This window comes from Pyxicephalus adspersus, chromosome 3 (genome assembly GCF_032062135.1).
Source record: "Pyxicephalus adspersus chromosome 3, UCB_Pads_2.0, whole genome shotgun sequence".
Classification (NCBI taxonomy): Eukaryota; Metazoa; Chordata; class Amphibia; order Anura; family Pyxicephalidae; genus Pyxicephalus; species Pyxicephalus adspersus.
In genome coordinates, this window is record NC_092860.1 from 138,988,492 (window position 1) to 139,013,297 (window position 24,806).

General features: G+C 38.8%; 1 protein-coding gene across 1 annotated transcript in view; it reads right to left on the bottom strand.

Moving 5' to 3' along the window:
- HGFAC (HGF activator) overlaps positions 1-23,982 on the bottom strand; it is a 43,712-nt gene extending 19,730 nt beyond the window's left edge. The window contains exons 1-7 of the mRNA XM_072406509.1: positions 23,826-23,982; positions 19,201-19,285; positions 13,714-13,810; positions 12,468-12,541; positions 3,175-3,297; positions 1,568-1,702; positions 483-593 (exon numbers count right to left, since the gene is read on the bottom strand). Coding sequence (XP_072262610.1) covers positions 483-593; positions 1,568-1,702; positions 3,175-3,297; positions 12,468-12,541; positions 13,714-13,810; positions 19,201-19,285; positions 23,826-23,897 — 697 coding nt within the window. The 5' untranslated portion in view covers positions 23,898-23,982. The remainder of the gene's footprint in view (positions 1-482; positions 594-1,567; positions 1,703-3,174; positions 3,298-12,467; positions 12,542-13,713; positions 13,811-19,200; positions 19,286-23,825) is intronic.
- Between the last annotated feature and the right edge of the window lie 824 nt (positions 23,983-24,806).

The following is a 24,806-nucleotide window of genomic DNA, read 5'->3' on the forward strand; positions in this document are numbered from 1 at the left end:
CATCATATGTTATAGGTTATCTGTGTCCCAAAAGAGGGAATTTCTTTTCTTTATATTTTTAATCAGACACCCATCAATCGAATAGACCTGCACATCCCTGCATTCTGCAGAATTAAACAGGTGTTGGATGATGGTTAACCCAACCTAGTGGACTTCTTAAAGCTTCAATGGAAAGATATGAAGGGGGAAGTCAATTCTAGACAAGGCTCCTCCACCACAGGATATTAAGGACAGTACACCCCTCTCTAATTGTAATATTTTCACTTGCATCAGTTCGATCAGATGAGATGTTCTGATCAGAGATGTTCCGCAGAACCTTATTCCAGACACGTTACCCTACAAAGAAAAGGGAAGTTGCACAACTCTCAACATGTTTAAGGTAACAGTGGTCCATTCTTCATCATTTTTCTTCCTTCCAGTGCCCACTTACCCTCTATTCAGGATTTGAACAGATCTGTATTGAATCAGATGCTAAGACTTACCAATATTGCAGTGTTTTCCTACATATTTTCCTCTGCATCCACACACTGGTCTACCAGTCGAGATCATCAAACGACAGGCCCCTCCATTCTGGCACGGGTTTATTAGGCAAGCTAGGAGGGTAGAAAGTTTACTATTAGTTTAAATAATTTGTCTTTTACAGATTTCCACAAATTTTATGACATAACTCTGAGATCTCATTTTAATTTCAACTTCTACATAGGTGTACCATTAAAAAAGAGAATACATATGAAAAGGCCAAATAGATTTTGGATCATAAAGCAGTAAGGAAAGGCAGTAAAATATCAAGGACAGTGAACAGTGTTCTCTTTATTTAACTTGGCAAAAAATAAAACAAAAAAAAGAGATATTTTGATTTACGACTTTAAAAATAGCAGGTTTACGTTTCCTTGTTGTTTTCCCTAATTTCCCTAATGAACAATTTTCATTAGGTCTAACAATTCTAGGTCCATTCTAACAATTGCTGTCACTGCCCATTCTTCTGACTTAGAAACTACTACCACCCGGTATACAGAAGGATAGACAAATGGCCCACATAGTATACCTGAGTAGTGATTTAGCAAATAAGATTGCTGACCCAGCTGAACCAGAACCAGCATAGGAACCAGGAATATAAAAGAACAGGACATTTTACTGTATTATGAATAACTAGGTAAAAGTACAGAATGCAATGATGACAGCCAAGGGAAGGCCTCCAAAAAATGGGGTCTAAGGTGATCATGATACCTATAAATATATTTTTAAGGTACAACTTTTACCCTTCCTATACTCTTTTGCCTCCTCTTACTATGGCCTTGTCTCACTGCACATAGTAAGATTACCTTAGTCTTATGAAGGCTCCAACCCAACAAACTTGGAGCTAACCAGTTATGTTTATTTTCCCTTCACTTTGTTCCAGAAGAGTGAATAGAACAGCATGGAAGTGAACAAGCAGGGAGAAGGGGCACAACTATGCAAACTTGCCCTTCATAGACAAAGCTCTGGTTCACTTTAACATTAAAGTGCAGTTGTCCATATGAATTGCACAAAACCCACTTAGCAGAACCTTGGTAAGGATCAGTATTACCTGTGTATCTCTCCCCAGTGTGGCACTCAATCTGGCTGTTCTGACAGGTACATCTCTCCACTCTTCCATTGTAAATCCTGGCCCAGCTGTCTCCATTATCATAATACTGGTAGTGGGCTTCATCAAAGCACTTGGCTAAAAAAGGAGAAGGAAAGCAGTTGAAGAAAATGTAATGACCCACGCATTTCAAAGATCATTTCTATAAGGTTACCTACCTGCTTACAAAAATCTATCCTTTACCAGTCCTTGCCTAATTTACTCACTATGCTTATTTTACTCTAAATCATGAGACCGTCTTTCACTGCTATCCAACACATCTGAAGTCTGCCTGCTCTTCGTTTAGTTTCCTAAATAGAAAATATAGTCAATGCATATATTGAGGTATTACTGCAATTTGTTTTTGGGACTTCCATATTTTTAGTATTGCATTAAATATAGAGGTTTCTACACTGGCCACTAGAGGGAGCAACACTACATTTACAATGTAAGGGACATTTTTGCCTGAGACAAGTATGACAATTCCTCTTGGGGACAATCATCTGCTGTGTGTGCTTAACTGGCAGAATGTAAGAAAGTGTGCAGCACCCCACTGTGAATATTTAATGTAAGAGAGCAGGAGACATGTTTTAGGGCTTTTTACTTTTATCCATTCGCATTCTTTAAAAAAAATTGGTTTACAGGCTCCATAGTTCAAGCTGCAATTTAAACAAATATATGAGTCACACCAGTGACCTATTACAGGGAAGTACCTGTAATAGGTCACCGGTGTGACTCATAAATTTGTTTAAATTGGGTTACATATGAGATAGAGACTGTTGGTTTGTTCTTAAGTAAGTTGGAACATGTACATTCTTTAAAAAAAAAGCAATTAGGACAGAAGTTTGTCTTAACATATTATTAGGCAGCGAGGTGTCAGTTACTGTATAAAATCCTTACTGTGAGGTCATCACACACAAAGCAAAAAAACAAAGAAAAAACTTTTTAGAGATTCAATAACTTTTGGAGCAAGCTGTGATATGCAAAAAGAAACAACTGCAGAGTTTTTCTTGGTCATTAGTTACAAGATGTTGCAGAAGAGCTCAGTCTCAACTGTGTTTAGCAAAAGATTTCTTCTGCAGGTCATGCAAACCGCCACCATCAAGCCACTGTCCTACACACCAACGAGCAGGGAAGCCCTCTTCTTATCTAGGAGTCGTTCGAATGTCGGAAGTCCTTAACTCGGGGTCCAGCTGTATACCTGTTTAGTGACTTACCTCATATGAGGTTGCCAGTCCAAGGTTTCAATCACACAAAGACACTGTAAAGCAGACAGTCTTTTCCTCTACCCTTTAATCCTCTAATTATAAACATTATTTAATTTGTAATTTTTTTTTTGCCAATCACAGATTTGTAAGTTTCCCCATAATGCATAGCATGGCCAAGTTTGTAAACCCCCCCTTTCCCAACTACATTTAAATAATAAAGCATGGTCAAAGACCCACCTCTGCCTCCTACTAAACAGTGAAGGAGCAGAAGAGTCCATCTCACTATATATACCACACACACATCTCAAGCACAGTTCTGTTACCCCATGTATTATACATAAGGTGACACATTAGGTGACTAACCAATTTCACAGCTGTGTCCTGAAAACTCTTCTGGGCACACACAGTAGTACGAGTTCAGAAATGGCATATTGGTACAGGTGCCTCCGTTTTGGCAAGGATTACTGGCACAATGATGCTCAAAAACTGTAGGAAACAAGAAGAAAATATGTCAAATATATTGCATTTTTGTTATAGATTTGCATTATTCAGGTTAACAGAAAACAATTAGTTAGAAGATATTTTAGATTGTTGGATGCAAGTAAAACCTGGTGGGGTCAGAATTGAATTTCTTAAGCATTTATAAACTTCTGGAGCAAACTGTGCTTTGATATGCAAAAAAAAACAACTGCAGAGTTTGTCTTGGTCATTAACGAGTTCTTCCTCAGCTGTGTTTAGCAAAAGACTTCTGCAAGTCATGCAAACTGCCCCCTCCCCCTATCAAGCCTCTGTCCTGCACATGAGGGAGCAGGGAAGCCCCATTGGTATCTAGGAGTCGTACGTATGTCGATTGTCCTTAACTCAGGGACTACCTGTACTGCCAGAAGTTATAGGTCACAAAGAAGCGTTTGCCATAGTGTGCAAGTTTGCACAGCGTATTTTAACACACTGTACACATGGTACACTTACCTTGCAAGGTGATCCCTTCCAGCGCAGTGATATCAGTGAGCTTTTTCCATTATTATATGTACAGAATACTTACCAATTATGGCACACACTTACCTTTTGTATGAACTTTGCAGTGATCCATTGCTGCATCCCTCGAAGTCTCTATCACTCCACAGCAGTTCAAGCAATCTTTTTCAGCCATAAGATGGCCCCTGCTAATGACTGATTGTTGTCCTCCGGCCACTGGTCTGCCACATATAAAACCTACCAGGACACCGCACAGTGCATGCAAAAAAAAAAAAAAAGGCCACCAGGTTCAGAGGGAAAGTTTTTCTGGCAAAAAAAACTTAGCATAGGTAAGTCCTGTAAGTCCTAGTGACTTTTTGGCTTTTTGACTGTTATTTAGGGTTTTATTCCTGTTTTAAGGACAGATCTCTTCCTAAGTCCCTGGGAGTTGTCAGTTGGTTTATCTCCCCAGCATCTATTAAAACATAAATAAAAAATCATTTCATAGTGAATCAATGCTTCAAAACCACAAAATTGTTCTGCCGCATGATGAAAAGTTTAACCCCTTAGGGGCTGCCATGCACTGGGATCCTGGAAGATTTGGTGTTTACACAGCTATACATAAACATACATAAATATAATATTAAAGGCAGTCTGAATGAGTTTTGCAAACTCTGAATCCTCTGTGAAATGAATCAAGGGCCAATTCCCATGGAGAATGTGTCCAAAATCCAGCTCTGCTCATTATTAATGGTGCCTGATATAGACACAAAGGCATGGAGACACAATGTTTGTTTCTGTGAATAACATATAGAAAAAAAAGGTTTGTTGCTGTAGTTTTGATACAGAATATGATCTGAATGGGAAGAGGGGGTTGTCATTTTTGTTTCTGATACAGAAAGAAACTTCCTATGATGTTATTTGTGCTATGATGCACTTTCTGCAAACACCTCCCTTGTGTAGACATCCAAAAGCATTGAGACTGAAGCTGTCATTTTAGATGTAATATAACATTTTATAGTTGTCCCCCAGCATTTTAGATACTTGATTGTATATGTTTTTACCTTTATTTTTATGTTGGTTACAGGGTCTCTTTTAATGAGCAACAACATCACTATTGTTTCTTACTCGGCAGGCAAGTTGTTGATGTCACCAGACTAAGATGTTTTTTTTTATAAAACATTGGTGTCCATCAACATTGCACCATTCACTTAGAGCAGGAGTGTCAAACTCCAATACTCAGAGGGTCAAAATTAAAAACTTGGACAAAGTCACGGGCCAACCTTGAACTTTTTTGAAAAAATTAGAGCGGGCTAAATCTTTTGAGTGGCCCGATGCTGGAACTGCTACTACAATTCCAACTACAACTGTCCAATGCAAGGCCACATAGGCAGAGAGCCCGCTGGTCTATAGACACGAGTGATGCCACTACTACAATTCCCGGCTTGATTTGTGTCTATAAAACAGTCCAATGCAGGGCCACACATAGACAGAGGGCCTGCTGGTCTATAGACGCAAGTGATGCCAGGAATTGTAGTAGCGGCGCTAATTCAATGCAACAGCGGGCCAGCTGCAGTTCATACTTAGGATTCCTTTGGGGGCCACAAAAAAGGACGTTGGGGGCCAGATTTGACACCCCTGACTTAGAACAGAAGACCTGTGGATTCATGCACATTTTAATGTTCTTGCTCCATGGAATAAGGCAACCTATTTATTTGACACCTAAACCTTACTAAGTAATCCCTATCAGAACACTTCAGAAGAATTCACGCAGAACATTTAATAGGCTGTCCTAACCCATATGGACAAGAATTGTGCCGATGTCATGGTACCATTACACTTTCCATCCATTTGACAGGAGAGATAGAACAGGAAGTTCCCATAAGAGAAGTTTAACTATCCTTCTTTTCTGGTCAGGGTGACAGGTTTGACAGATAAAGGAAATGAAGGAAAATCCTTCAATAAAGATACAACAAGAAAAATCTCCCAAATTAGGACAAAATTTTCATATGGACTGACAGTTTAACCCATTCCTATGCCATCCAAGGAGCTGGCATTTAAAACTAAACTCTGTACACAATACCTTTCTTTTAAATAAATTCCAAATGCCATCTATATATTGTTTTGCCCAATTTCATTTCTATTTAATACTGCCACCATCCCTAAAAGAATTCAATTATGGTATCCAAAAATATCAAAGTATGGGACTTTAACGGCAGTTAAATAATATAAAATTGTCATATGTTATTTACATCATTTTATAAGAAGTTTGTACATGTCTCTCCCCATATAATGATTCAGAGGAAGTTAAATAACATCATAACACACATGGACTGAATACATTGTACACATTATATATGTAGGGATCATCCAACACGTTTCGCAGACTAGGTCCGCTTCCTCAGGGATGTAATTAGTACAGACAATAGATGTATCAGCACAAAAGGCTATTCAACTACAAGTGCACTTTGTCACCTGGTGTGGAGGCACCACAACAATAGAGACTGCGGTATCCCAAATAATTAATCCAACATAATATTCAATTTGTAGTGCCTGTTCCTTGAAGTTTTCAAAAAATTGCCATTCAAGAATCTATTTGACCATAGAAAATCGTTGTTCTAGACCAGTGCATGTAATTCAAAAAACAGGGAGATTGCCATCATGTGTGATGCATCAAGTGCATGATTCCAAATTCCAAATGCCAGAAAAGTCCACGTTGTCTGCACCAAATGATTTTGCAATATCAGATATTACTTTGTAAAAAGACAGCGACATTTTCATTGTGCTGCACATACCCTGTGCAGAGAACAGAGGTGTAAGAGGAACCCAAAGGGTCCACCCAGTACAAGAGGCCTGCAGAAAATTAGAGGAAGGGCAGATACAAGACCAATCACTCTGCACAAGGAGAGAGGGTGGTGGAGTGCGGTCTTATTTACAGGAAGCCCCAGCACAAAGGAAAAGATTCCTGATTCACTTCTACTATCAAGTGAGAACATACATACAACTAGTATGCATGATGGTATTTGCTTATTCTGGAGTTCTGCTTTACCTATTACCCATTACCACACATAACCTTACACCCCAAATATCTGAACCATATACTAGCCTAATTTATTACCATTATCACTTGTTTAAGTGATTTTCTCTGTAAAGGAAACAACATTGCTGTTGTACAAGAAGTTTCTGCTCCCCCAGTGTATTTTCATACCCCTGGTTCATATGGTACCCCTCCTTGTAATTTCTCCGTAGAGACTTCAGTTTTACAAATACAGTTCCGGTAAAATGTTTATGTCACATTGTGGTGGTACACCAGCCAAAAAGTGCAATTATAGCGACCTAAGTGCAGAGCACTGCAACTTCGATAATGACAAATGACTTCATTAAAAGGTGATTGTGGAGCGATTCTTCTAGTGATACAAGTCACAAGGCGGTGTAATGGAGTTCTCTGTGATATAGACAGAGCAGATTTATCATAGCTTGTGACGTGTGATTGATATAAAGGACTGCAGAGCATTCCCCCAGGGGAAATGGAAACACTGCCTCATATAGAACATATCGATGTGTAATACTATTAGTGTGATTAAAAGAAATCTAGAGTATATTTCAACGTATAGAAGAAATATGGGGTGACCCAACAGGGAGAGGCGAGTAGTTAAATCATTGCAAAAACGCAGATGAGTTTGTGTTACTAGAGAAAGGACATTGTTGGTCCCTTCTAAAATAAAGAACCTGTCTGCTCATATTTTTTTTTACTTTTAGGTTTGTTTCAGCTTTAATATTTAGGAAATGTATTATGAATACTGTATATACTGTATGTACTTACTGTTTATATTAATTTAAGTTCATAACTCTTTTCATTACATAACTTATGATAGACCCTGTGATGCCATCTCTGTCTCTGTGCTTCTCTGGCAGACCATGGCTGGTAAGAGGGGGCATTGGGGTGCTATACCCAGCTTTCAGGTAACATTACAGCAACCCAACATTACCCTAAACCCTATCTGGATCTCTCATGTGGGATGGCTTTTGGGAGAAGATTTCCAAGTATCGAAATGCTTTGGAGGGTGGATGTCTGTCTCGAGGTGTGAATGTTCCTTATCATATGGCATTTGCTTGCTGACCACACTAGAGAACACCCACAATACTCTAATGCCGAGTCTCCATGATTGAAAGAACAGAAATCCAATGAATAAACGAGACAGGACATGGATAGCCAGGCTGGGGAGAAAAGTGCTAGATCAGTTGTCATCAACTTTTTGGACCTCACAGACCACTTAATTTATGGACTTCGGAAACTTCCCCCAGAGTGACGTCATGATGCCAGAACCCACCAACTCAGACCTGCGATAGCAAAGTGGACGGGTTGTGTCCAAACAAGGGACATGGTCCGCGGCTCTGGTCCGTGCACCACCCAGCGGGGTCCTGCTCCTACACAGACCACCGGTTGGCGGCCTCTGTTCTAGATGATGCTGGATGCATCAGTCAGAAAACTAGGCAGGCTTTAATTTGCTGCAGCTTTCCAATGCATCCAGAAGATCCCAGGGTCTGTTCAACTATAAGATAGCAGAATGATCTAGGGACTAGCAAATCAGGTGGCAATGGGCTACATCTATTGTACAAATGTCAGTCTTTTTAGGACATTGTGGTGCGGATGTGATAGCATTGGTGAAGTTGGGGAGGGAAGGACATTTTATAACCTGGACCAAATGATAGTGACCTTGTCTATTCCTTATGGCCCATTAGGTAATTGTAGTAGATGAAGAATATTTCTGAAACCTGGCACAACCTCACACTTTCACATAGACCTGGCAAAGAAGAACCAGGAGACGTTCCTAAATAAGCCCAAACTGTTTTACTGATCAGAATTATCCAAGATTTTTTGTTGGCCAATGAGCACAACATGGCATCTCTTTACCTCCATCTATCTAACCCATGAATAAGGGCCATTGCTGACTGTTATCCTATGCATATAAGAATACAATTATTTAAACTAATATTTCCATGAGAAGATTGTATTACTCAAAAATCAACTGCTCTAAATTGGCAATTTGATTAAAAATTGGTCATTCTCAATTAAAAAGAGTGATCGGACATAGTGGTAAACCTAATCAATTTCAAAGAAGGTTAAAGTAAAGGTTGCTTGAAACAGTCAGATCTGTGATCAATCATTTATTGTCACATATGGCCAGCATAAATGGGATGGTCAATAGCTGTGAATATTGTAAAACATTAGAGAGACCAGCAAGAGCCAGACAGGGCTGCATGACAACTACAAGAAGTGATGAGTATGGCAAAGAGGTTTACTGGCATTCAGTTACCTCTAAAACAGGAAATTACATGCTGCTTTACGAAAGTATATTGAGGATGTTCAAAGGACTTTTCTCACCGTGGGGACTTTCTTATATTTTGGTCAGTACCTAGGTCTAATAGAACTCATCCATGTTAGTCGGTCATTTTTACCCTACAGCTAAAAGAATTTTCAATAGGCTGTGATTGTATTTATTATTTTGCAATTTTTTCTATTAGTTTGTTGTCCACTTTGGCTGTGCCAAAGGAGCAGATCATGATATTTCTATGTGTAGGATTCCCAGCTGTGAAGTGGGTTAATGGAACGTTCATTGGTTATCAATACCAAGCAGTAGAGCTTCAACTTATATAAGAACAGGTAACATCACGGAGCACAGCATGGTGACATGATGAAATCACAGCCTCTAGGATTTTTGGTCTGATTACCTAAATGGTAGCTCAGGTATAAATCTAGATTTTGGTACACCTGTCCCAACCACTGTTTGCGATTCACTGTGCCAATCACTAAACAACCAGCCACCAACAACTACCTTTGTTTGCTATTAGGGAGGATTGCAGCTCCACTCAAATCAATAGGAGCAGAACAGTGCTCAATCATTGCTATTGCTGGAAACGATCAATATTCGTGAGCATGTGCTGAAATTGACTGACCTTTAGTTATTTAATTTTATTCATAAAAATCTATATATAATGCCATGCACTGTGTACAATGGTGGAATTACACTATTAAAAACAAAATTAAGGCAACCAGACGGCTCCTTATTTCCAGAGGAACAGGCAATGTCCCTATATATATATATATATATATATATATATATATTGTGGGCCATTTTCCTCCACTCTTCTTCAATGTGCAAGATCTATAGTCATCTTGCTTGGCATGTGTGCAGGAGTTCATGCGGTGGCAGGGGATGCCGTGGTGCCTGGCATACTACACTGATCTATAATTGTGCAGCTTGGTAAACTTTAAAAAAAATGGAAACAGGCAGGTAAGTATGTTTTATTACAGAAGAGACATCACCTGTGTGCTTGCAATTTTTTATTGCGGAACTATAGTAAAAGTAATTTCTCATTACTTTGGTGCAGTACTCGATCTGGGTTTAGTACGAGTGGAAGAAAAAGCTTTCCTCCACAGAAAGACCCCAGACACACATTCTTTGCCAATGCCCAGGCTGTGGAATTCTGGATTTACACCTCAGTTTTGGTTAATTGAGGAAATTCCTGTCTGGGCTTTACCACTACTGTGTGCAAGCTCCAAAACAGTCAGCCAATAATGCCAGCATGCCCAATGCAGCCAGTGGGATCCCAGGTATATGGTTGCCCTATTGGAGTGTAATGACCCTCATTCACATCCAGCTCTAAACACACACAAGAAGCAGTTTAACACTTCACGTCACCTGAGTTGGATGGAATCCACAGTTTTAATAACATAATTGGCTTTCTGTAATAAAATTAGATGTTTCTGTATACGGGAGGTGAGATTCATCAATTACAAGGATTCTTTGACTTCTAGGAAATACAGTTAATATTTATTCATGTGATTAAATGAACTTGGCTCCTACATTAGACTTCATGGAAAAGCAGCCATGGGATATAAACCACACAGAGCAGATTTTGTAAAAGAAGACGTAGCAAAGTATCATGAGTACAACTATTCCTCTAATCACTAACAATACACAAAGTTACATTTTCCCTCCCGCAGAGCTCAAAATTCTTAATTGGTGCTGACAGCACCTATTAGTGAGGAAGGTAGCAAAATACACCATTGAAAAACAATGATGGCACATGGACACATATTCCTAGACAAGGGAGATGTAATAATCTTAAATCAACACAGCTTGGTAACCACACTCTAAAGCTACATACACACTTCCAATTATTATCGTTGGAAAACGAACGACGAACGTTCATGCACGATATATATGAACGATCGTATAGCACCGATCCTGCACATAGAGTTAACGACACGATCGTTCGTAGATATTGTACACACAATAGATACGATCGTTTGAACGATAGAGGAACTATGTGCACGACAGGAAAGTGAACGGACGTTCGTTCATCACGCATGCTCTGAACATGGACGATCAACGAACGACCGTACACACGAACGATGTTCAACGATCGTCGTCCAATCCGATCCGTCGGTCCGGTCGTTCGTTTCCAGCGACTTTCCTCGTTCGTCGGCGTCGTTGGTTACTTTTTTACGAACAATTTTTTGCCCAATCGATCGTTCGTCGTTCGATTGGAACGATAAAAATTGGAAGTGTGTACGCACCTTTACCCAACCAGCTGATTGGAAATTGATTGACGGACAGGATGAATTGATTGAATTGATTGTAACAGGATGAAATATATGTTGCCAAATTTGAAGGATATTTGCAATCATCTATCCCGATGTCTATTGGAAAAGGGATTAAATGTCCTGGACACCTGAAAAAGACAATTAAAATTTGTATTGCTGCAGAGTTGAATTTTTTTTTTTTGGGGATCCAGGCCCAAGGTGTCCTGGAAGGAATAGGTGGGCCAGACACTCCTCCCTTTTTCTAAACCAGAAATTAGGGATGGCTCTGGTGCACCTGGCCATAAGTAAAAATGCACCTGTCTTGGTGTCAGGGGGAAGTGGTCGCCTCAGGCCAGTTGGTGAGGCTGTGTGCTGGGAAAGGTTATGAGGTCTCCCAAAGAGTGCTAGGTGTCATGCTGGTGGGAGCAGGACTGGGCAGCCCATGTTGTGGGACTACAGACTTTGAAATTGCAACACATGTTACCAGTGAGTACCAGGCTGAATCATGGAGTAGCCGCGTGGACAGCAGGGCTTTACTTACCTGTGGGATTGATGTAAGCTATTTTTGACATTTTCTGTTTTGTTATGCTGCATCGGAAGCTACCTAATTTGTGCCTTAGTGTAAATAAATGGACTTTTCGAAAGAATTACAGTGTCTTGCAATGAACTGATCCCCCTAACTTGACATCTGCCAAGTCCAAATAAAAGACAATTGCCAATGAAGACTGGGGAATGGAGTTTGAGCCTGAAGCAATGTGTGGCTCCGGGAGATGCGTGAATGTAAGTACTCAGTGATGCCAGTGAAGGGTTTTGGAGTCATGACTCAGAGGGCACAGTAGAAAGCACCCCTGTAACAAAGGGCAACAAACCCCAAATTGGGGATTGTTAATGTAAGTGCCTTCTTGCCAGGTTGGGACTTTGTTTAAGCAAGCTTTTGAAATGTAAAGCTGTGTCCTGTATGTTGCATTGATAGCACAATATACAGTATATTCTGCAAATCAGAATAGTGATACTGAGCAGTCCAGAAACCATTTACACTTGCCAATAGATACTTTAATCCCATTTTACATGTGTTCTTCTACTGTCAATTTCCAACTTGGAATTTCCTTACCTGGATCCAGACTTGTGTTTGTAACACAAAATCCCCACTCTTTGTCCCGGTCATAGTTATGTGTTGTAGCACACCTGAAATACAGTTTATACACATTATAAATATATCTTAGTGGAATTTGACTTTTGTTTGTACACACTTGTGTATCATGTAATTTATAAAGAGTTCATAAGAGCATGCGCTGCAAAAGCAATGCTTTATTTTGCCCTAATCTGCACTCCACATGTTAAAAAAGAGCATGTTCTGTTATCATATAAGATAACAATGAGCCCATATAAAGTCCAAATACTGGAGTTTTTTTTTTTCTGTTTGGCAAGGGTACGTCTAAATAGACACTAATACCTAAACAAAACTAAAGCTGAACGCAAGCATTAGGTACCTTTTGGGTCTTTTAAAAATTACATTTACATTAGCAAACAGACAAGTTTGCCTATTATGTGTATATAGCTCTTGGACTTTGCTTTTTTCTTTTTGGAAGTGGAAGATAACATCTGGGTTTTTATATTTTAACCATTTCTCATTGCCGGTCCTTAACACATTACTCACAATGAAAGGGTCATCTCTTTAGACCTTGGTATTGTATGTACACACGTCAGATCATTTTCGCCCGATACAAATGGTCAGGCTCCTCTTGGATGTGAATCTGACATGTGTACAGAGGTCGCCCAATATCATTCATGGGTCCATTCCATGAATGATCTGCCAAAGAGTGGAGTATAACAGTTTCTCTTGCAGAGTACTGGTATTTGAATAGTTGAACAGTGTACCTTTCAATATGCCCATGGATCTCCATGGCTTTTTATTGGCCATGCCCCCCACCCTTCCCACCTTACTTCCACAGCCGACAGCAATTTCAGGTATGAAGAAGCATGCAACCTACTTCCATGGGATGGTGCCAGGACCTAGAAAGCCATTGCTGGGCCTGATCTTTATTACATGATCACAAGGAGTTATGATCCTCCATTTGGCTACAGCCACTGAGGAGCAAGGAGCTACATATCAAGTGCAGGTAATGAGATTATAAGAAGACTGGGTTATGTTTTTACCTTGAATGAGCAACATGATAACATCTCTTAACAAAAAGGTAATCGCAGATCACTGGAAGCCTAGATGAGATTGACAGTGCTCTCTGTGTGCATGCTAACACTTCATTTATTCAGCTAAAAAATGAACTTGGCTGTCACAGTGGAGTACATAACAATTGAACCTGACTTATATTTAACTCCAAATCCTGAGTTTTACTCACCACGTTCTCTTGAAGATAATTCCTGAAATGCAAGAAAAATGCAGACGTCCTCCAAGCCTAAAAGGAAACTTGCATGATTTTCCTTCTTCTGTGAAGACTAGAAAGAAAGAATACAATAAAATAAAATACTGGATAGATAGACTGCAGATTTCATAAAAAGTTTAAATCCATACAAAAGACCTATCCAACAAATAAAAAACAATAAACTAATGTTTCTGTGTTCCCTATATTTGTTTCCATAACCAAGCTACATTTTACATTTGCCGGTGTTGTATTATATTACAGCTACCCACAGGAGGATCCTATATTTTGTTTAAAATGGATGAACCATTAAGAGGTGTCGATAGACGGATAGCTGGATCATCCCTAACACAATCTTGGCAAAAACCTTGGTTCAAGGACAGACCATGCTAGTGTAGACAATGCCAATGGAGCAGCCTATATCGGCCTACTGCAATTCTTTTGTGTTTTTAGTGTACACCTAACTTAGGAAAGACATTTCATAGTATTATACGAGGCTCCTTCATTGTTGATCCCCTTCTGAAAATGCCTTTGGCTCCCATACTTTGAATGGCTCAGCCAGAACAACAATTCAGTCAGTCATAGTAATGTTAGAGCTCCTGATCTTCATATTTAATAGGTCATTGGCTCTTCCCCATAACAACTGTATTTTTTAGGATCAATACTAGAAGCAGGGTTCAAGGCTTTACTGAATCTTCCATGCTTCTTGGACGTCAAGCAGAGAGAATTCCCATCACCTCCGCATTACTTTGATCCATACCTCTCATTGGCTGAACATTGAGATAGTTGGGAGCTATCTTAGGAGTCAATGAGCCAAACCGAAAAAAAATGTTCTTCAATGATAAAAAGTACATTAAGAAAGGCATTATGCATTGCTATATGTCAGGACTTTCTTCATTTAGATGTTTTTTAGGGGTCCACTTTAAGCATACACAAGCAGTTTCTCAGCAGAGTATCATATTTATTCACTATTACATGTAGTTTATGGCAGCTAGGTGAAAATACAGTCTGCCAAGAGAACTTTCTCCTCTTTGTGGATGTCATTCAGGACTTAAAAGAGTCTGAGGCCATTGTGAATCAAAGCTTAGCGGACTATTCTCCGAATTCCTCAAATGGTAACTTTTTATCTTGTAAAATGTGGCCTCTATTACAGCGTACTCCTGTTCCATTACCGAGGTGTCTCTTACCATTACAACACATCAGTATTCCATGGATTTCCCTCTGTAGTGTTGGGTAATTTATTTTACTTTCCTCTACACAGCTCTGTTATGACACCTTTTTTATTCTTTCCATCAGAATCTTTTATGAAGTATGTTTGCAGCTATTTTGTTAAGTATGATTTGACCATAAAGTTAAAGCATATTTTTAAATTTATTTTTTTTCATGGATAGGATATGTTTGGAATGTTTGTTACGTTGGAAAGTAATTGCATAGGTCTTAGTCCAAGCCAAGGACCAGAGACCTCAACCCATTAAACACACATTAAACATGGGGGAGCCCATGACATAACTTTCAGGTCTTCAGGGAACCCCTGAATTAATTAATTTAGCCACAGTTCACAGTACATCAGTGTGGTGATCAGTAGAACGAATGATACATTACTGGCCATTGGGAAGAATGCCAACCTTACAGATAGATCATTGGCGTCGTTGGTAACTTACCTGAGAGGCACAAATTGCTTATTGTTCTAGGAACCCCTAGCAACCATTGGAGGAAAACTTAGGGTTCCTGGTTGAAAAACATTGATTAAAAACTTTAAATACATCAAGAGAGAATACACTTCACTGGGGACGATGTTTTAAATATTCTTAAACTTTTGTGAAATAAAAGGTATCACTATACCACTAGTAAGTGGAAATCATGTTTTGGAATATCATTTTCCATAAATAAAGAATTAGAAAAACTTGCTTGCAATTCAGTGGTGCAGTGATTCCTTTTATTGCGAATTGCATGTTTATCCAGATATGTTTAGGAGAATGGATTCACCGAAATTACTACATTTTGTGCTTGACTTCAAATTTTTCACTGTGAAAGTTCTCAAATATACAAATTTACAAAGTATTAGTTTACCTAAAGAAGCTTTAGGTGTGCAGTAAATCTTTAGTTCTGGAAAAGTCCAGACATTGGGGATGAATGTGAAGCAAGGACACCTTGGTGGAATCTATCAATCCTCTGATTCTCCATGCAGCAGACATTATTTGTTGACAAGGCTGTGTTATCAATTTATAAATTTTGATGTGTTTTTAGGAAATAGAAAGACACAATGGGCTTATCTAACAGTGTAAACAGAGAATAGAAAATAACTGCAATATAAAGATACAATCTCAGACTGTCAGGTCTTTGTTTAAACCTGAAAGCAATTCAATATTTTCTCACAATAAACACAAACTGTTCAAAAATTCATGGTGTGCATTGTTGGCTTTATTTTTGCTAGCAAACTATATTATATGACTAACAAAAGAGGTATTTCAGATAAGACATTGAACAGAGTTCATCTCTGGGACATAGTAAAGTTTTTGCTAACTGGAAGATGACAAAAGGTGGCAGGGAGACAACATTGTGGTATTGACTGGCATTCAGGGTCATGTGGAACCTCAAGGTTCCTCCAGTGGTTGCTACCGGTTCCATGAGAAATTTGTGATTCTCAGAAACCAATGGTCCCTATTTAATGTACAGCGCTGCGTAATATGTTGGCGCTATATAAATCCTGTTTAATAATAATATTAATGGTCTTTTTGGTATTACCCTGTAAGGGTGACATTCTTCCAATTGGCCAGCAATGTATAAAGCATTCTTCTTTCTGATCACCAATGCTAATGTTTTTGGAGTTGTCCATTTAGCAATTATAGAAGGGGTTACCTGAGGACATGAAAGTTTATTCAAGGGCTACTCCCATGTTAGAAAGGTTAAGAAACACTGCACTAGTCAACAGGGAGCTAATTGCAGAACTAAAGGTCTGATTCCGTAGGGGGCATGTGAGACCTTTCCAAAAAGGCCATTGCTTCCATGTATAGAGCACGGGCCCCCCACGTTTTAGCTAATGGCTGAGTTGATTTTAGCCTCACAAGTTTTTCATACTAGGAGCCAAAATTGGATTGTTTGCCATACTTTTTATGACCGTATAATAAAAAAACAATAGCTAATGTAGCTTTGTACCACTGCAGAACTAGCTAGCTACTACCTATTGAAAGCCCATTCTGCCTTAAAGACTTACGCTTCCATTAGTAAAACACTGTTTTTTGAAGTTTGATGCTTTTTCGTCAAGGAGTTCTCAATGTGTCTCTTAACATTTTGTTGCCTTTTAAAGTTTTTATAGCTTGAAAAATGTAAGGCTCCTGTTACAGAGAATTTTTTTTCTATTTTTAGATGCCAAGGAAAAAAAATTGCTTTGTCTTATAGTGCAGTGATTGCTAACTGTTTCGGACGCACGGGCCACTAAGTTTACTAGCTCCAGGCTGTGTATACGCGGGTATCCAGGTGTCACTTGAAGAGGAAGTAACTTCCCCCATAGTGATGTCATGATGCCAGAACCAACCCACTCTCCCAAAGGTCTGAGCCTATGATGAGAGAGTGGGCCAGTTGTGTCCTGTGACACAACCCGCCCACCACCCTAAGCCTGTGATCCCTACGGTGTACATAGTTAGCAGGTGCGCCCCCAACCCCCCCAGCGGGGTCCTTCACCTGACCCTGCTCGCGGGAGCACGGATCGGTTGTTTTAGTGGTCAACATGCTGAACTCATGTTAGGATTGTTTGGATAATTGTGCCTTCCCCACCTCACATGTTCTACACATCAGTGTTGTCAATCATAATCAGAATATGATAACTTGCTAATGATCTGCAAAATGGCAGATCATGCAAGTGGCTATTCCATCAGTTTCATGTCACTGTTTAATAGCCATACGGTGCACCAGGCCCATGTCTCCAGTATTAGTTTTTTTATCATGGTGGTCTGCAATTGTATAAACAGAAATGTCTCAGAAGTCTTTTACTTAGCTGTCCATCATAATAGGTTTTCTTGTTTTCCTTTTGATTTTAACGTTAACTCCATATTTTTATCTAACCATTTTGCAATGAGTTTTGGGTAGACTCTGAAAGTCTTGCCACTCAGAAACTAGTTTACCTTTCCAAGAACTCCACTGGGGGTATCTTCTACTTTAGATCCAACTTCTTCCCTACCTCAAATATGAATTAATTTTTCATCTTCAATCTACTACTAGTGAATATGGAAAAGTGAAACCTTGTTGATCCTTGGGGTCAAATCTGGTGGATCACCATTGGAGTGCAAAGGATAAACTATTCTATGTATTTGTTGACCTGAAAATGCTATTAGATAATCTATTTATGATCATCTCAAGCCACTAGATAGTGATGTGTCCCAATGTAAATTGTCTAATTCTGTCTGAGATCATTATTAGTTTGTTACACACTATACTTGAGTGCACAGTATCATCTACTGGTGACCAACAATAATGCACAAAAGATTATTTAGAAATAAGTGACCCATCATAACTAACTCAACAGTTTAAAATACTTTGAAAAAAAGGGAAAATAACGATAAACAGACTGAGCCCATGTGATTTTTTTCCCCCATTTTAAATACATGTATTAAAAATAACACTATATTTGGGACTTCATTTTTCTTCATCTTTTGCCTTCCGAAGCTGGAGAAGATAGACTAATATGCGTAAACCTGGGTGATCCAGTAACCCTGGAATAGATTTCTTCAAATCGTTTACTTTTATTTGCCGGGCGGCACATTGGCTCAGAGGTTACCACTCTGGCCTTTGCTGCGAGAGTTTGCAGGTTCTCCTTGTGGGTTTCCTCCGGTTTCCACCCAAATTAGACAGTTAGGTAAATTGGCTTCCCCCTAAAATTGACCTTAGATTGTGCTAATGACATATGACTATGGTAACCAGTATAACCAGTGACATGACTTTGGACTTTGTGTAATATGTCAGCGCTATATAAATACTGTGTAACAATAATGATAATAATGTTTTTAATTCTGGACAAGGTTTGCTGGATCACCCAAGTTGACCCATGATAGTCTATCTTCCCCAGTCTCGGGGAGCTTTAATAAATCAGGCGCATTTGTGCCCTAGGTTTATACTCGATTCAGTTAGTTTATATTTTTTTTTTCAGGTAAAAGGTACCTTGGGGCTTAAAAAGCTATTGAACATGAAATATATAAAAGGCCTATTTTACAAGCCAACGAATGCAATAGCAACCAATGAATACTTACCTTTCAGTATAAGAAAAGTAAGTGTCTTCCGTTTACTAGTATTTGTACTTAAGCTTTGCTAGAGTGCAATCAGCTCAATACCACAGTGAATATTACATCTATATTGATATGCCCATGGATAGAAATGATCAAATGGAACCTGGAATAAAATGCACGTTTTTTTTTGCTATTTACTTATACTGGCCTGTATGTGAGTCTACCAGTAGAATAAAAGTTGCTGTACCTATTTTTCGGTTTCCAAATCTTTGCAGTCCATTAGAAACAGTGATCATCCCAAGGTGTCTGGGGTTATAGTTTGCTGGTTGGTGCTAAAATAAAGCATAAATGTAAATATATTTCTTAGACATAATGCAATGTAAACAAACATCCTTCTCTTTTTTAAAGGAAAATCAATCATAGCCACAGGTTATAAAGACAGCACTATACAGAAGCATTTTTCAGTCCCAGCTCATTTCCTGTCAATATAAGTAACTCCATCCAAAAAGTAGCCTGATAGATGTGTATGATTCTCCCTTGAGAAGAGACGTTTAAGGGGGGATATGATCACCCTGTATAAATATATAAATGGTCCATTTATATATTCACTTTGAGATCATTACAAAGAACAAGGGGGCGCTCTTTGCATCTGGAGGAAAAGAAGTTTAAGCTCTGGATAAGGAAGGGATTCTTCACTGTAAGGTCTGTGAAATTGTGGAATCGGCTCCCTCAGGAAGTAGTTTCAGCAACTACTATAGATTGCTTTAAGAAAAAGCTGGATGATTTCTAGAAGCACAGAATATAACTGGGTATTAGGGATTTCAAGTAAAGATAACAGTGATCGTTGATCCAGGGAACATCCGATTGTCTAATGGAATCAGGAAGGAATTTTTTCCCCTGTTGGAGTAAATTGTAGCAGGGTTTTTCTTTGCCTTCCTCTGGACCAACTATGTATTATAGGGTTTTATATCTGGGATATGTTTATTTCCCTAGTGGTTGAACTTGATGGACTTTTGTATTTTTTTCATCCTAACCTACTATGTAACTATGTAAGACCTGTGAGGGAATTTTATAAATTATTTACCTTACCTCCACCTTCTGCCTGCAACCCCTAAGCAAGGTGGAAGTCAACTTTATGCTATCTTGATCCAGGAAGATGCACAATTCTTCAGACCTTATTGCGAGGATGCTTCTAGCATTGTGTTGCAGAATCTTCTTTTTAGGATATATAGAGTTTTAGGATACTTTTAGACATGTGGTAAATCATAGTGGTTTGTAGCATGTTCATCAACACTCCCAACCGCTTTCATTCTACAGTGGATGAGAAGCATACTGAGCATGCGGTTGCATTATTGGCTCTTTTGGGTTGCGCTGCAGTTATCGGACACAAAATCTTGCTTCTGGGTTCCTCTAGAGCAGGAGTGTCAATCTCTGGCCCTCAACGTCCTTTTTTTCGGCCCCCAATGGAATCCTAAATATGAACTGCAGCTGCCCTGCCGCTACATTGAAATATCGCCGCTACTACAATTCCTGGCATCACTCACGTCTATAGACCAGGGAACTCTCTGCCTAAGTGTGGCCCCGCATTGGACTGTTCTATAGATGCAACTAATGCTGAGAATTTTCATAGTGGCACTATTTCTAGCATTTCCAGCACTCTTTGCTACTTTTCTTTGCTACTCCAAGCCATGGACTTGAATGGTTGCATTTTCATAGAAGAATATTGTTATTATTATTGTTAGCCTGTGCAAAAAAGTTACCATTGAAATTTAACTCAGAAGGCTACAAATATAGAAAGTGGCAGAAGATTTTTCCTAAAAAAAATTAAAACAAAAGTCGTATGCCTCTCTCTTTTATAGGCTTGTTCCAGATTGAATGTGAAGCAAACCTTTTTTGTTTCAATATGAAAGGTTTTATATCTAATGAGAAGGGAAACTTCAATTTTTTCAATAAATTTCAATGTTGGCCTGTGACTTTGTCTAAGTTTTTAACTTTGGCTCTCTGTGTATTGAGTTTGACACCCCTGGTCTAGAGGAAGAACCATACTGTACCTGAAAGGGCAACATGTGCAAGCGTGTTGGCGTGCAGTGCAGTATATTCCTCTTGGGCACAGGACAGCAGTTTGCTCTGTACCCAGAAGTGGTTAACTACACATTTGTTGACAACACAACTGAAAGGGGCCTTAAGCCGCATACACACGTGCATTATTAGTCACTGCAATAGATCTTTCACGATCCTTTCCAACGACTAGCACTGGATGATGCATGAACGAGTTCTGTACATACAGCACCGTTCTGCTCTATGGAGAGGGTGAACGACAGAGTGGCACCCTGCTGTGCGCTCTCCCCCTTCACTTCCATTAAGATCGTTAGTCATCCATCCTCCGTAGATCGGCCAGGACGGCCATTCGGACGATGGATGACTGGTGCTGTACACACCCCAGAGTCTCGCCCGACATCGACCCTGAGCCGATTATCGGATGAAAACCATTGGACCTGTGTACGTAGCTTTAGAGTGCTTGCCATTTTCAAGCATGGCAATGTCTAGAGGATGACATGACCCTGCACTACAAAAGACTGGAGGATGACTTACTCCATCCAACAATCAACATTCCTTATCACTGTGCTGGGGTTGGACCAAGACAACCGGGACTCTGAGGAATTGGGTTGATGTTTGGCATGTTTGACATCAGCAAATAAATACTGCAGCAGCAATCTCTGGATTGAACGTAAGTGTTACAACCCTGGTTTGGATTGGGTATTTTATCTTTTTAAAAGCTATTCATTTTTATTTATGACTAGAGTTCTGTTTCAGGTTCTACTGAAGTCTAGAAAATCATTTAGATCTCTGGACCGGACCGCAAGGTGAAGAGTGAAAAAAAAAAACTTTTTAGACTGTCACCTAAAAGGATTTGTTACATGCACAAAGATAAATCAACCTTCATTAGGTTAAGCATTCTTGTTACTTTTATAAGAGAAGAACAATAAATATTTTCACCTATAAACATTACGTAATGGAATAATTATTGAGACACACAAAGGCCGGCTATACAGCGGAGTGGATGATGTAGAATAAAGCAAGGACATGTAGGACTGTACAGCTGCAGCATTGTTCCTCACAACACGAGTGCGTCACACATACATAAGTTTGGAATAAAATGTTGTCCCTGTGGCACCTTGTTACTGATATTACAGATTCTGCAGACACATGTTGTCTCTACATATAAGTGTACCTGTCCTGAACAGAAAGTAGCCAAATTGTTGTTGTAGCCAAATTGTTGTAATTTAATCACTGTGACAAAAGGGTCTTTTACCATAATGCACTATCATGCTGTGAAATATTTACCATATTTCTAGAATTTGGCCTGGTAATGGTTTGTTACTGCTGCACTAAGAAATAAAAGCTGGTATGTATTGCTATGGCCCATGGAAAGGGTAAATACTCCATAACTCACTCTGCAGCATTGTAGTGATTTAGATCAATTGTCGTTGAACCCAAACAATGAAATGCAAAATATTATGACTTATTATCTTAAATGCTTATGTCTTTACCCTCTAATACCAATAAAAGATAGAGATATACAGATTTAAAATTATTATTATTATTCAGCAAATGTCACTTCCTTTATGAGTTATGGATTATATTCCTACCAGCCAATGCATTCAGCACCTGCATGTAAAATCCTCTCATTGGCCCATTTATAAATGTCCCACCCATGCAGAGCCAACCACCCATCCTATAATCTGATGCTCACATTTTCTTCTGTTTCTCTGGGGTTGACATTTGTGGGAAGTAGCAGCATGCTCCGCATATGAATGCCAGCATACGTGATCTTGGGAGATGTAGCATCATAAATAGCAGGGCACATCATTGTAACTGCCCAGAAGTTCAAGACTAGCAATAAGCCAAACGTTAAAAAAAAAAGTTTTATAGAAAGTGAGAAAGCTTCTTTACGGTGATAATACACAAGGTAGTATAGTAGTGTGTGTATATATATATATATATATATATATATATATAACCCATCCAGTGGCAATCCTGAAAAAACTCTAAATGATCTAAGATGCTTTTTAAGCTGATGTCAGATGCATTTAGAATGCACCTGAAAGTGAGCTGTACTTTTTCAGCTACTTGCCTAAAGTGTATGTAAACCCAAATACAACATGTGATCTCACCAGTTATACACTACGGGGTATGAATGACAACGCTTTGGAGAAACAGTGTTGTCACTCAAGGACATTAAATGCGTTATGACAACAGAATATCCCCCCTCTCATCTCCATAACATGGGGAGAGGGTTAGATTTACTGTCACTTTGAAGTGAAACTTTAGAAAAAACTTTAATACAGTTAAAATGTTAAATATTGAAAAGGAGGGGACCTGTCCCATTGGGAAAGTAAATTCTGTTGACAACTGCAAAGGAAGGGATCACTCCTTACTGTGGGTGCAGATTTTCCCTCGTTTTCTGTTTTGTCTCCAGGTGGGAAAACTCTGGAGTGGGGATATAGAGTAAGCAATGAAACCTAACCGTAACATGTAACACTTGCCTGCAGGATTGAAAGAAAGAACATTTTTGCATAGTCCTGTTATTTAATTTTCTTGATATATATATATATATATGTATGTGTGTGTTTATTTATATATATATATATATATATATATATATATATATATATAATCTTATCCAGTAGCTCAACCCTAATAAAGTTCCTGCTATGCAGAGGTTGAATATCTCTGTAATCAGAGATTCAAGTCTCCTATGTATTTCAGTCTACGTCTGACTCTACTAGGCATACAATACATTTACTTGCTAGCATCCAATAAAACAACACACAATAGCAAAGTAAGTATAATAAACTATAGCCAACTCACCAATCTTCCTGAGATTTGCAAACAGTTGATAAACAAAAGAAAGCAAAAAGCAAAAAGTTGTGCAGTGGCCATGCTGTGTCCTCACCTCCCACATGTGACAAGGTTTGCTGAAGAGCTCAGCTTATGTCAATAAAACCCTGATGGTCAAATGGTCAGTCTAGTGTTTTGCAAGCAGCCATGACTTCCTGTGCTGCTGTCACTGCCTCCCTCCACACTTCAGTGAATGAGCATTTAATTATTAACTGTTTCTCAAAAAATGATCCTGTGGGCGAAATTGGGAGTTTAGCTGGCAGATGAGAGTTGTCTGCAATTACTGCATTTTATGGAAGATCGCACCAAGCTGCTGTAACATCTAAATAGGTCACACGATAGTTGTTAAGTCTTTTTTTGTGCCAAAATTACATATCTCCCAACTGTCCCTAATTTGGAGGGTCTGTATGTCTTTTAAACCCAAATCCTTCTTTCCTCCTCAGTGGTCACTCTATTTGGTTGGATATATACATCTCTATAAAACTTATTTAACTATTAAATTTAGGGGTATATTGCACTAAGTGTTTAACCAGCTTCTTGATTTTATAATTTGTTATTTTTTAATATAAAATATAAAGTTGTCAGTTTAACCAATTGTTTTTTGCTTAATTTTTATAGTCTGCAAATTGAAAGTGTAGCAGGGAGGTGTCATTTTCGTACATACTGTGAGCTAAAAAGTGTCTCTCTTCCCATCTACAAAAATTGGGAGTTACAGTATGTAATTGTCCATTATTATCCAACTACAAGATTCCATGTGGATATGTCAACAAAAAAACCTGTAAGGGACTTTTCAGGCAGCAAATCACTGTACTTGAGGCATCAACCACTTTATTAAAATGAATTATTAAAAGATGAACTTTTATTATACATATTTAAAAACCATAAAAAGGGGGATAACCAGCTTCAGTATGACTTGACATACAAACACAACTCTATAGATGTTGTTATTCT